The 13,553-nt window shown below is 43.7% G+C and overlaps 1 protein-coding gene across 2 annotated transcripts in view; it reads right to left on the bottom strand.

The window, feature by feature from the left end:
- The window catches only part of RAB31 (RAB31, member RAS oncogene family), a 58,340-nt gene extending 55,356 nt beyond the window's left edge, over positions 1 to 2,984 (bottom strand). The window contains exon 1 of one of the 2 annotated variants that reach the window (XM_072330053.1): positions 2,717 to 2,984. In XM_072330053.1, coding sequence (XP_072186154.1) covers positions 2,717 to 2,755 — 39 coding nt within the window. In that variant the 5' untranslated portion in view covers positions 2,756 to 2,984. The remainder of the gene's footprint in view (positions 1 to 2,716) is intronic. The other variant, XM_072330054.1, reaches the window with a different exon arrangement.
- Positions 2,985 to 13,553: the final 10,569 nt, after the last annotated feature.

Raw genomic sequence — 13,553 nt, 5'->3', positions numbered from 1 at the left:
ATACATCACTGCCCAGCAGCGGTAATTTACCAGGTGAAGTAGTTCCAGAGCAGGCTTGAGGCCACTTGCACGGCAGCATACTCAGGATAGCTATAAAATTCTATCTGCCTACTCTTCCACCTGAGGCCATGAGGCACCAAGCCATTAGGCAGGCATCCTGTTCCTACCGGCACAGGAGCAGACAGAAACCACCTCACCTCAAAGAGCACTGCTTTCCCAGATCCATGGGAATAACTAACAACCAACAAAGCCAGTCTTCCAAATGACTCACACACGACTTGATTTGCCCCAAAATTCCCCTCCATCATTCTCTTGCAAGTATTTTCTTTACATAAACCTCAGTATTATCTCCCTCTTGCATCCAACCCCAGGCTGCTCTAAATTCCTCCTATCATACCCACAGAGTTTTAAAAAACAAAAGCTACTTCTGAGGAAGAACGAGTGAAATGCAGACACCAAAATCCAAGTTTTGATAGATTTACATTTAAAACAACAGGCCAACTTCTGTGCTGCAGCATGACCCAGGCAATGAAGAGCTTCCTCCAACAGCCATCAACTCGCTCATCCCTGTTGCTATGGCTCCAGGCCAAATGTTGGTCCTGCAGCATGACAGGAGGAGTGAGCAGAATGGAGCACAGCCCTAGTTTCTCTGTTCTCCTCACCCTCTCAGTCACACCTTCTATAGCCAAGATGGGCTTTGAGGTATGTGGAGATGCTGCCTTTGCCAAAATTAAGCCAGCTACAAGCTCCCCCTCCCTCAGGAATGCTGAGCTGGCAGAAATAGCTGAAGTCCAGGCTCTCTGCACAGCTGAGGACTGCAGACCATCAAGGTACCAGAGCAGAATGAATCAGTAACCCTCCTGTCTGCTTTGTTCAGAAACAAAGAGAGCAAGACAGGTTCATAAAGCAACTTAGTCCTCAACTTCTAATGAGAACAGAAACTCAGTTTAGGACACTTAGGACTTCACTGATTACCGAGGACACTACTAGATACAATACGGCCTAGGACTGATGGAGAAGACAGCTGTTAAGGATACTCTCAGTAGATGCACAAACAAATGTTAAGTTACTATCTAACTTGAAGCAGATCAGCTGACTGATGACTGCAGTTGTTCACACAGGCAGGAAGTTCCCCTGTTTTGGGAGCCCAAACCTCATGAAGGGATTTGGCATATGGAGGATTTCTTACTTTTGCAAAACTAGAGCATCAACCTACACAGCAAATGAGACACTTGGGATGAGAAGAGATAGTTTTCTAGAATTATACACTATTAAAGCCCAGGAAGGAACACCCCTCTAATCATAATCTACTATGCAAGTATAACTACAGATGCTTACATCTTCCTGAGGGTTTCAACTGCCACCCTGCCACGTTAATAGATCTATAGAGTAATTGCATACTCCTAGGAACACAGAGCTGCATTATAGCTTTCTTCTCTTGCTCTGAAAGAAGTAAACAATTGCCCTGCAAAACCTCCAATACACGTCAATCTTACAAAACAGCAACAAGCAGTGGGCAAGAGGAATGTCATTTCACAGGACACTTCATCTCTATAAAATTACAGGATTTTCTACTGGGGGATTAAAACAAAAATAAAGATATATCCACATGCTCTACCACAGGCTTGTATAAACCACATTTATTTTGTCTCTGTGCCATTTTAAAAGCTGAAGGCGGGAATTCTCATCAAGAAAGGAGGAATGGCCATTGCCAAACACTTTGGGTTGAACTCCTCATGCCCTGGCACCAAGTCCTGGCATAGCCTCAGGGCAAAGAACCTATGCCATCCAGATTAAGGGTCAACACAAACCACAGGAAGCAGGAGGGACGGCAGTAGTTTGTTTTCCAAACCTTCAGCTCAGTTGTTTTGCATGAAAGAATTCACTCTAAGTTTTCTTCTTCACATAGCTAAGACCACTTAGATCAGCAAGTCAACCATCAACCCACGACCACCAAAGCAAACAACAGCACTCAACTGGCAGCTGTTGGAGGAAGGGGTGGGATGGGGGGGCCTGCCCATGCACTGTTTGTCACCCCACCAGCACGCTCGGGCAACACAGCTCCATCCGTGCAGGGCAGAGCGGGGGCAGGCGGACTCAAACTGCACAGCTAAGCACATTGCTGCTCCAAATGTTAAACGCACACTCACACACACACACAAAAAAAGAAAGAAGTGAAAGACGAGACAAAAGTTGCAAGAAAGACACTCCTGTAAGCAGCCGAGAGAAAGACGTTTGCAAATAAACCCGCTCGAACCCGTAAGCTCAGCACGCGGCGAGCACCATAGGGCTGAGGGGCTCGCACCACGCGAGCGTCCCGGTGGGGTCGGGCCGCCGCCTCCCGCCGCCCCGGCCCCACGGCGATGGGGCTCGGAGCGCGTCTCGGAGGTGGCTCCGGGGACCCGCCGGGGTCTCCGACAGTGGGGAGGGGGCGACAAGTCCCGCCCCCTAACAGCTTCCTCTTTTTAAAAGAAGTTCAAAACTAACAAAAAACATTAGTATCAACTCAAGAAAGGGAAAGCCCCCTCGCCCCCCAGAGGCTGTTGTGTGGAGGAATTCACTCCGCCGAGCCGCCCGGACTCCTCGGCTCCCACCGCCCGCCGGCCCCCGGACGGGCCCGCTGGAAGGGAGGCGGTAAATCTGTCCCTTTTCGCCCTCCACCAGCCGAGGGAGAGGGAAGCCCCCCGGCGCACGGCCCGTCTCCGCCGCTACTCACTCCAAGCAGACACACTTTCAGCTCGCGTATCGCCATCATCTGCCCGGGGCCCGACCGCTCCGCATCGCCCAGCGCCGCCGCCGCTCCGCACTGCCCCGCCGCGGCACGGCACCGAGCCGCCCCCGCTGCGGTCACATGCGGCCCCGCCTCGGCGCTGCCCCGGGGCCGTGCCGACTCAGCTGCGGGCCGCTACCGGGATCTGCCTGCGGGTTCGTGAGCGCGGAAAGGAAGGGAAAGGCCGACTCCTCTTTTACACAGCCCTAGTACTAACCACCCCTGTTTTGATTCAGTCAGCTTCTGGGCTGCATCCCACCCACGGAAAAGTAATGATGAATAGCAATTTGCAGCTGGTGCCGAGATCAGTCCTCTGAGATCAGCCCACCCCAACTGTACCCACTGACCATGTCCCTCAGTGCCGCATCCACACGGTTCTTGAACACCTTGGAGGATGGTGACCCCACCACCTCCCCCGAGCAGGAGAGGCGCATCACATTGATTCTCAATGTTTTATTAACCTTAATTTTTTAGGAGCGTTTAGCAAAGAGAAAAGAAACACAGCAGGTTTTCAAGCAAGCTTTCCAGAATCTTTCTAGCGTTCTATCTACAAGGGCTGCTCCAGAAGTAATGCCTCCCGTTTTATTATTTTGGCCCTTCACATCAGAAGCAGATGTTGGTGGCGTGGTAGTAGAGGCTGAACCTTCCCAACAGTACGGAATGATGTCGTCTGACATGGAAGTGCAAAGAGGTGAATCTGAATTCCTCCATGTGGAAACAGTCGAACCTATGGACATGCATCAATGCTTCCTGAACACTTATGGATACTAGGCAGTAGATGTGAACTCCATGAGATGGTAAGTGGTGCGTTTCAGCACTGAAGGATGCATGGACAGGAGGTAGGAAGTTCCGTATCTCTGGTATCATCCAGCTGCACCCTTTTTCTTTCAGTTTTAGGCCTGGGTTAAATGCTGCCCCTATGACCCTCAATCAGATTTGTCTGCAGCTGAGGGACTGAAATTCACATACAGTGTAATGATTTAGGGCTATATTTTGCAAAAAAAATCATTTTTTAGTCCCATTGCTGTGTCCCACATATCCTAATGGTTATCTGTCTCTTTCCTTTAACACAGATTTTGTAATTCTTGGAATTTGGGAGTTTAGGGCTTTGTGTGTGTGTGTGTGCGTGCTAGATGTTATTTTAGCTGGGCTAATTTCAGGAAGAAACAAGAAAAGAAAGAAAGGGAGAGAAAGAGAGAGAAAGAAAGCAAGAAAGAAAGAGGTTGAATTAAAGAAAGAAAGACAAAGGGAGGGAGGAAGGAGGATCCTTCAAAATCAGGGAGGTAGGAAGAGAGAAAAACAATACAGACAGACATGTGCTCAAGTTTTAAATAAAGCTAATGACGTTCCTTCTTCCAGGAACTGGCATAATCCTTGTGTTTGTCTGCATGCAAGGAGTTGTGGTCAGGAAAACATTTTTGAGGTATTGGTCATGTTTCAATGTTTTCAAATGGCTGGTTAAAAGCAAATGAAAACAAGTCTCTGCATCCCAAAGGTTTTCTTTTCTTTCTTCCTTACATTCTTTCTTTCTTTACTTCTATTTTTTTTTTTTTTATAGCATCTTTTTCAAGTAATAATTATAAGTTTTGAAACAATTGTTTGCTTCACTTCTTTCAACCTAACTGTGTTTAACTTTTGGGAAATAAAGTAACGTTGTTTTCCAGTAGCATTGTTTTAAGTAAGTTGTTCTCAGAAATAATATAATCATAGAACCATAGAATCATTTGAGCTGGAAGGGACCTTTAAAGGCCATGTAGTCCAACCTCCCTGCAATGAACAGAGACACCTATGGCTGATCAGGTTGCTCAGAGCTCCATCCAGCCTGACATTGAGTATCTCCAGAGATGGGTCATCCACCACCTCCCTTGCTTCTGTTTCCCAAAATTGGTGGAACCAGGCCATTCTCTGTTTTTATCCTGAATGATATCAGATCAGTTACTGCTGATCTATTATTAATGTAAGAGGGAGCTCCTCAAGGCTGGGCTTAAGCCAGGGAGACACATTCTAGCTCAAGGTATTTCCAAGTGTGATAACAACAAGGTTTGTACAGGCCTGTCTCTGGCTAGAAATACAAGGTAGTACTGGCTGCTGTGGGAGGGTAGGATTGATTCTCCATCCCTGAAGGCAAACGAGGCCAGGCTGAATGGGGCCCTGGGCAGCTGAGCTGGTTGGTGACAGCCCTGCCCACAGCATGATGCTGGGCTTTGAGGTTCCTTCTAACCAAATCCATTCTATGATTCTGTGTATCACCTTTCTCTTTGTGGCCACTCAAGCTACTTTCTTTCAGTGTAATATCAGCGTAATATCAGCGGTTTAATGTGAATAGACCCATTGGGAATCAGAAGGAAGAAAGTCCTCTGGTGAGACACAGGATTCAGGAAAACTTGGTTATTCTGCTACCTGCAGCATTGCCCAGCTGGGAAACCTGGGATAAGGTGTTAACAGCACTTCTTCCACTGTCGGATCTTCTTGGACTGAATTCTTGGAGCTGGAGGATGTAGCCCAGAGCCCGCATCTTGTGTCAAACTATGTGGTTATAAAATGGCTAAAATTCTGGAAGTTTCTGCTTTCTCTTTGTTTGTTTACTTCAGTTTCAGTTTGTTTGCTTAACTGCCTTGTTTGTTTACTTTAGAAAGTCAGAAAAAAGGCTGTTCTGGCCAGGCTCCATGAGACACCCAAGACATGAAAACTAAGAAAAGGGAATGGCCTGACAGAATCAGATTCTGATTTCACAGGTCTTAAACCACTGCAACTGTTCATTACTTTTTTTGCTCTGCAGTGCTGTTTCATTTTATTCCACATACAAAAAAAATAAATTAGGCCTTTTGTAGCCCACTGATTCCAACATTAACACCGGGAGGATCTGCAGCTGCCTGTTACTCATTGTACTGAGGAACTGCTTCATGTTTCCAACATCTCTTGTTTGTGGCATTTATCTTCTTGATCCCCAGCAACTCCTGTACCTTGGCCCAACCCAGTGATAGTACTACATTGCTCATAGTATTACATTGCTCCACTCTGATGGTTCTGTGGGGAAATAATCAAAAAAGCTTTTTCTTTGACCTAAAAAACAAACACCGAGGTACACCTTGAGAACAATACGAATACTACAGGCAAATAAGTCCCAAGAAACAGCGTGCAGTAGCTGAACTAAAATACAGATGTAAATTGGCTTTAGATCTATTCAGACTGGAAGTTAGAAGTAGGGCTTTTCAAGGCTTTGGACAATTTTTCTGATAGTACCTGTTAGAGCAACAAATGGAAGTGAAAAACAAATTCATTTACGATTTGTGTGAGAAGAAACTTCTGACACGAGCTGAAATAGCAAAAGTCAAGTTCCTGATGTGATGGATTATTTGTCTATATTACTAAGTATATTTGCCAGCCAGCACCAATTATTGAGGTCTGGATATCAGGCGCGATGGATCACAAATGAATCAAGTTAGAAGTCTTTCTGCTGAGACTGAAATCACTGAAGTATTTCATTTAGTCCAGCAAAAGCCACCCAGCTGCTATGACCTGAATTCATGCTCTCAATTACTGGTGGATGTTCCATATCTCAGTCTCTTTTTCTGCGTGAACTCTACAAAAACATTTATAGGAGCCAATAATTTTGGATGAGTACTTTCTCATGTTGCAATTTGTACAAAAATCTGCCTCAGCATGCATTTTCTATGTAAACAAAAAGGGTTGTTGCGATTGCACATCTGAATGCACAGCTCAAAACAGTGATTCCACGAGCTGCAGGCTCCCTGGACTGCACTTTGTGGTGCCTGTAGCTGCCAGTTTTGAGCGCTTTGGAAGCAGCATCATGATGACTTGTGGATCAGTCCAGCAAGGTGATGAGACCTGTCTCGGTGTACTTCCTGTGGTGCTGACCTTGGTTTGCATCATTCTTTTCATGCTTCTGGCATGGCTGATACTTGTTAGATGCTGCCCTAAAAGGGGGATGTAAGGATTGGCTTCTCCCAATAAGATTCTCTCTGACTGGGAGATAATTAAGGAGGGAGCTTTTCTGGCACACAACCTCTCAGACTGCAGGGACGCTGCACAGCAGGACAGCAACAACTTCTTGCCTCCCATCTCATTGTAAGAGCAGCCCAGCAAGGATCTCATGGTGAATTACAACTGGACTTAATGAATAAGAATGCTGTTTCCTTCCAGCAGTCTATTCCACAGTGCGCTAGTCTCATACAGAACACTATGGTATCTAGTGGCTAGCTTCACCCAATTTACCACCATTAGCTTTGTACAGGGTGAAGGAGCCTGTGTTTACTACTAAATGAAAGGAGGCCATCCACAATTCTCCTTTTAATTAAGCTGAGCCTTGTAAAGTATGAAAAGAGTATTATACTAAGGCCAATGTTTTACTGTCCAGTAAGCAGGCTCCTATTGTGCATGTTGCCAAGTAGAGATAACAGGGCCCTTATGCAGTCAGAAATTTGTCCTGCCAAGTGGGCATCAGGTTTGTCTAAAGCATACCCAGTGCGTGTGTATGCGGGTATTGCCAGCCAGAGATCTCAACTTCACGTTGATTTTTCCCATGAAATCCTGAGACAGAGAATGCACATTGATAGGTGCTTCCTCTTTTTACAGAAGGTCCAAAAGAGATCTCATCATTCCAAAACAACAACAACAACCTTGCAGCACGAACGGTAGAGTTCCCACTGTTTTTCTTTGTTTGTTTCTGCTGTTAGCAAAATGTTGTTCTGTTTGAGTTTCAGTTTGAGTTTGGGAGTTGGGAGTCCTCTCACCACCAAAGTTGGTCCTGAGATGGGGAGGATATTTGATTTAAATTCCAGATCCCCTTTGGAATCTACGTCCTTTATGAGGACAAATTAACCCCTAAAGAAACTTGAAGTTTTGTGAAGTTTTGGCCATGCTGACACAAATTATAATTGTTGCTGTTACAATGTCGGTGATTATTTTTTTAGGACAAGTACTTGTGTAATCCTTGTTTCTGTTTCCATATATGTCAGTGATAGAACTGCCTGGTTATGAACTTCAGAATTTGCCTCCAACACAGATGATCTACATTTGTTCAAACTTGAAAATAAGTGGAAAGCCTGTATGTTTTGTCTTGTAGTTTTCTGTCCTGTAGTCTTTGCTGCCCAGAGAAGAGGTAGAATCACCGTCCCTAGAAGTGTTCAAGAAACATGTCGATGTGGTACTGAGGGACATGGTTAGTGGGCATGGTAGTGATGGGCTGACAGTTGGAATAGGTGGTCTTGGAGGGCTTTTCCTACCATAATGATTCTATGATTCTAAGTCAAATTGTATGACCAGAATCAGTGCAGTGAGAGAGACTCCATACATCCTGAGCAATTTTATTTTTATCAAATATTTAGTAATGAAATACTTTCTACCAGGTGGAAATGAGTGCACTATTTGATCAAAAGCTTTGTTTTTCTAATGAGAAACAACAGTACATTAATCTCTTCAAAGAAGCAATAACTTTTCAGGACACTGAGTGCATCAACAGGTTCTGGTTACCCTGATGCAGCTAATAGCTGAGACTGTTTTGAAGAGCTGAAGTTGAAAATGTGCACAATGAAGCATATTTTCTTAGTCCAGATTTGTGGTCCTTCCTTTCAATCATTTTTTGTGATTTCTTTAAAGATAAACGCATCAGGTACAAAGATTTTGCAGTGCATTGAAAAGCTGTAAATGTTATTATTCAGAGCAGTTAAATGACAAGCAAAGATCTATACACTCTTTTACGGTACACAAGCATATCTCCACCAAGTAGCAATGGGTCAGAAAATCACGTGTCTCACCCCCACAGTTAGAAAATGGCTAAATAATGAGGATGAATATAGTAGAGTAATAACTGGAAAGAGAACTGGCACAAGACATCTGTAGTAACGGAGTAACAGAGTAATTGGCTGTACCTGCAGTACAGACCTAGAGGGAAGCTAGCACAGAATCTTTGTACAGATATCAGAAAGTTGATAAACTGCATCCAAAAATAATTCAAACTGGCGCTATAAGGAAGACAAGATATCGTTTCATTAAAACCCAGAAAGGGGTCAAAACTTTCATTCTGGTATTAGGACATATTTTAAAAGTTCTGTTCTTGATGGAGGTATGAGTTTGAGGTGTTTCTACCATGGCCTACTCCCCTCAGTGAGTCGCAGGCCTAGAACAGAAGGGTGGCAGCCAACCCCTGGCCCAGAGGTCATGTAGTCATTGCAATGCAGGGGCTTTCTATGAACAATTCAGACTTCTTTCAAGCTAATTCTGTTCAGTGGACTTCTAGGCACGTGCCCTTTACTACAGTCCCTTCTAAGCAGATCAGGAACGGAGCATCCTGTGGGAATCCCATTTTGGCTGGTGTCTAGCATCTTCCCCATGGGCACTTGGGTGGCATAGATCTCAGTGCTGGCTTGTGGTTCAGGATGAACAGCAGCTTGGCAAGAAAGGAAACAAATCTGTGCAGTTCACAAAGGATTTGTACAGGGAGGTCCCAGAGCATTTGTACAGTGGAAGGTGGAAAAGTGGATTCAGATGGCTTCATCCCATAGGAAGGGGAGGTGAGCTACACTGTGCAAATAAAAGACATGATCCAGAGTGCAGAGCTGGTTGTGTGTTACTCCATGGCATCAGCAAACCGATAAGATCTGATATATTCCAACATGGTCACGGGGATGTGAGCATCCCTCCGAGGGACACCTGTTCTTGGCTGGGTGACCCTGAAAAATAATCACAAATGAAAGGCTGTGCCTACCTGGTGCAAGAGAAGAAGTAAAATATGCAAGTAATCACACTCAATGTATATGTGCCACTGTATGGGAGATTGGTAATCACAATCTAAACCTCTGATTAATCAGATGAGGCAAGTGTGGGGTCAGCTACAGGAGCACAGGTGAGAGTGATGTAGCTGTGCTCCCGGAAGGGGTGGAGCTCGACTCCACCTCCTCTGAGACCTCATTTAAGGGCTGACCCCCACTAAGGCAGCATCTCTTGGAGATTGCTCCTCAGTGAAGACTGCCCCAGCTTCTTCAGCTAAGGCATCAACAGTGGTGAGTTTTTCCTTTGCATATAGCCTTTGTACATTTATTGTCATTTTCGCTAACATCTTTATATTAGCCACCTATACAGCCACATTAGTGGCATAGAAGGAACTAAGAGAAAAGGATGCAGAGATTTTTGAGGATAAGAACACACGAAGCGTATCTTAAAGCAAAATGTGCTGCTTCCCACTCTGTCTTTACAAAAACTATCTCTGAATCAAAGAAACAAAATAAGTCTAACAGCCTGTTTTTTCAAGATAAGCCCAGTTTTCATTGCTTCCCCTCTAACTTGCATTGGCATGCTGTACACTGCACGCTTTTGTGTCTGCTTACCAGAAGTTATCAGTGGATAAGCAATAAGTATAAACTAAAGTTTTCAAAGGGAAAGGACTTTTCATTTCTCATCAAGTTCCAAATACCCTGAGGTTTTGTTCCCTAACAGTTTTGAGAATGATAGGTAGCATACACCAAGCAAACACAGCCTCCTATTACATCTATTTCTCATTGAGTCAAGTCACAAACTAAAATCGTCCCAGTATATTTAATCTGATTTAAATCCTAAAATACATTTGAGTGAAAGGATGTAATGTATTGTTTACAGCTGATCCATTAGCCTATGGGTTAATGGCATTCATGTCCATAAAAAAATAATAGTACTGCTGACAGGAAATGTTGAGAACTAGACAGCATCTGTGAAATATCAATTCCCTATGCACAAGTCATGAAGAGCAACAGACTGCCCTTCCAAGTGAAAGGAAGTCCCCTGGAAGTGCCATATCTGCACTGCTTCCTATATTGAATATTTTCCAGCATTAGTGCTGGGATTTGTCTTTCTTTTAATCCTTAATAGCAGAGAGTTGACTTTGTCCCATTCTGTCTCTATTTTGTCAGCATATGAGACATTAGTTAGGCACTGAACCCTAAGGAAGCATCAAAAAGTGGCACGAGTACAGTTAGCTATGAGAAAGTGCATCTTCCCTGTCTTCCCAACATATGCATGGGAGTGCATCACAGTGGACAAGACAGGATAAGTGTGCAGTGCTCCTACAGCTTAGCAAGCATTATAAAAAAGAGTCAAAATATGAGGAGACAAAGAGAAATTAAACATAACACACCTATGCAGATTTTTTAAAATAAATATAACAGCTTGTTTCTGAATAATTGAGCTTAGAAAACCTTTATCACTTGCACCAGTACGAAACTCTCCAAGTAGGACTTAGTTCCCCACTGTTAGGGCTCTCTTGCTCAGCGTGAGCAGCTCCTTAGCCTTAGTGGTTTTCAGTCTCTGTGGTTTTTAAAATGCTGCCTGGAAAGAGATGTGAACAGGAAGAATGCAGAGAAAGGAAGGTATGTGCATGCAAATGTGCAGTCACAAATCCAGCTCAGAGGGCTTAAGTATGCTCAATTAATGACAATGTTTTATTTAAATCAAAAAGTTATAACCACCCTGTTATAGAGCAGATAGATTTGTGTGTGTGTGTGTGTGTGATGGAATTGCAGAGTGTCCTTTTAAATCAGTGTCATTTCTGTTCATTTTCTTCATTTTCCTGCCCTTTGCTCTCAGCAAGTCTCATTGCCAATGGAATATCTGAGGGTGGCTGATGCCGCTTTCTTATTTCACTTTGTGACTTCAATATTGTCATGGGGGTTCACTGGAATAAATGATGCTTGGACATGTACCGATGTTCTCAAGGGACCGATCCATCGTTATTCACAAAGAAGATTTCCTGTATGCCCTGCTTGACAAACATATTCCACTAAATCATTACTTTGATCCCACCCACGTTCCAATACCACTGTGCATACTTTGTCTGACTTTCTTTATGAATCACCCAATAAAACACATCCAGCTCAAGATATTATTGGCAACGTTACAGACTATGTACATTAAATCTCATTTTAAACAAAACCCTTTGAACCTGAGATGTTACCAGCTCTCAAATCCAAGAAAAAGTCAAAATGCAATAATGTAAAGCTTCTTAATGTGCTGATGATAAAAATATTCCTGATGCCCCTGAACCGTTCTCACCGTTAAGAAATAGTACAGCTTACACTTGTACCACAACCGGACACCTGGTGGTTCAGACCTTGTATGATGTACAAATTTGATTTGGAAATGATTGAGATAACGAGCCAGGAGTTGTTTTAGAAGTGTAATTGCCCATCCACAACTCCAGCAATTTAATTAAACAAAGGAACTGTTTTAGGATTAACAGTTCTTTCAACTTTTGATACTTGGTATTACAATCTTGCCCTATATTGCTGATTTTCCTAACTCGTACTGTATCTCCCACTTCAATAACTAAGAAGTTCTACTTAGAAACTGGCAAATGTCAAGAGCCACCATTCAGTTGTTCTCATTGTTTTGAGTAACTTTTGGAAATTGTTTTCTGCTATGCAGACCTTGCTCATAGTCTGTAAATTCTACTAATTTGGTAATGCTGCAAATAGGACACAAAATGAGTCTTTTTAGAAGAGGCACAACAATTTCAATTATTTTTAATTGTATCGATCCATGTTGCTTTGCATAATATGCTTTGCATATTGTTCACTGGTTTCCTAATATGATGCTTCTATCTGTCTGCATGTGTATCTTGGCTCAGTGCTGCAGGAATGGTAATTACATGGCTGATGACTGAGTTGGAAGATGGGTAGAATGAGTTTGTACCTACCCTTAACAGACAATGCAAACACACACATCCAAAGACTAGCTCCTCCTCTACAAAAATGTGTGTAACTGACCCTGAAATTTAATAAGCTTTCTATATGTGCTGAGGTTACCTAAACAAAGAGCTCTTTGGGTATAACCCCTTGACTTCTCCACCCCTGGCATTTTTTAGGATTGACAGATCCTAGCAATTGCGCAAACTGAGATAACAAGCCATGTTCCAGAGCAATCTCTCTCTTAACATGCATCCTATTGGCACCTACTGCACTTTGGATCAGCAAAAAAAATAAGAAGAGCGTAGCTGCTTGCATAGGCATGTACTCAATTCTCCCTGACTAAATGGATTACACTGTTGTTGGCTGAGCAGGGTGGCCAAAAGGACTTCCAGTTAGGTAGTATTCACACAGCTTACGAAACGGTGTCACTGTTGAATCTGACCTAAACCTATCTGAAATCCAAAAAAAAAAAAAGGCCTTCAGACAGGTTGCCAGACTCTGCTTTTTGCCAAGATTTGGGTTTTGTTCCCATTCTACTTTGGAGAAATGCAATGTGAGGACAAGAAAACAGAGAGACAGTTCAAAAACTGTTTACGAAAACAGAATTAAAAGTCCTGTATAAAAGAAGCTGGCTGAGAGGATTTCAGGATGGAGAAGCAAGAGGGCAGGCAAAGCCAGTGCTGCAGTGGCAAGAGAAAGGGAGGGACTGGTTGGAAGGGTGTGAAACTAATGTTGGAAAAGCAGGTTTGGTGACAGCTGTAGTTCAGCTCCATTCAGCTCTCTGAGATGTGCTCTGGGATCTGAATAACCCACCTCTGATTCAGCACAAGAGTGTGTGCCTGTAATATGCGCCAATATCTGGGCAGACCTAGAGAGATGCAAATTTAAACTCGGTAGACCAGGAAATGAAGGAGCAAGCAAATGCAAATATATTCATCCGAAAATCAGGTTGTGTAGTGCCAGGTAGGAACTGACTGGGTGGGGAAGGGAGACTGCGTGGGTTGAAGGAAGGCTGGAAAGCCCAGCTGGCTCAAGGGCAAGTCCAACAGGGATGCAGGGTCCATCCTGGCATACAGCTCAGAGCAGACACACGCATTTTATTGATG

Source organism: Excalfactoria chinensis, chromosome 2 (assembly GCF_039878825.1).
Source record: "Excalfactoria chinensis isolate bCotChi1 chromosome 2, bCotChi1.hap2, whole genome shotgun sequence".
Taxonomy (NCBI): Eukaryota; Metazoa; Chordata; class Aves; order Galliformes; family Phasianidae; genus Excalfactoria; species Excalfactoria chinensis.
This window is presented reverse-complemented; position numbering and strand designations above follow the sequence as displayed.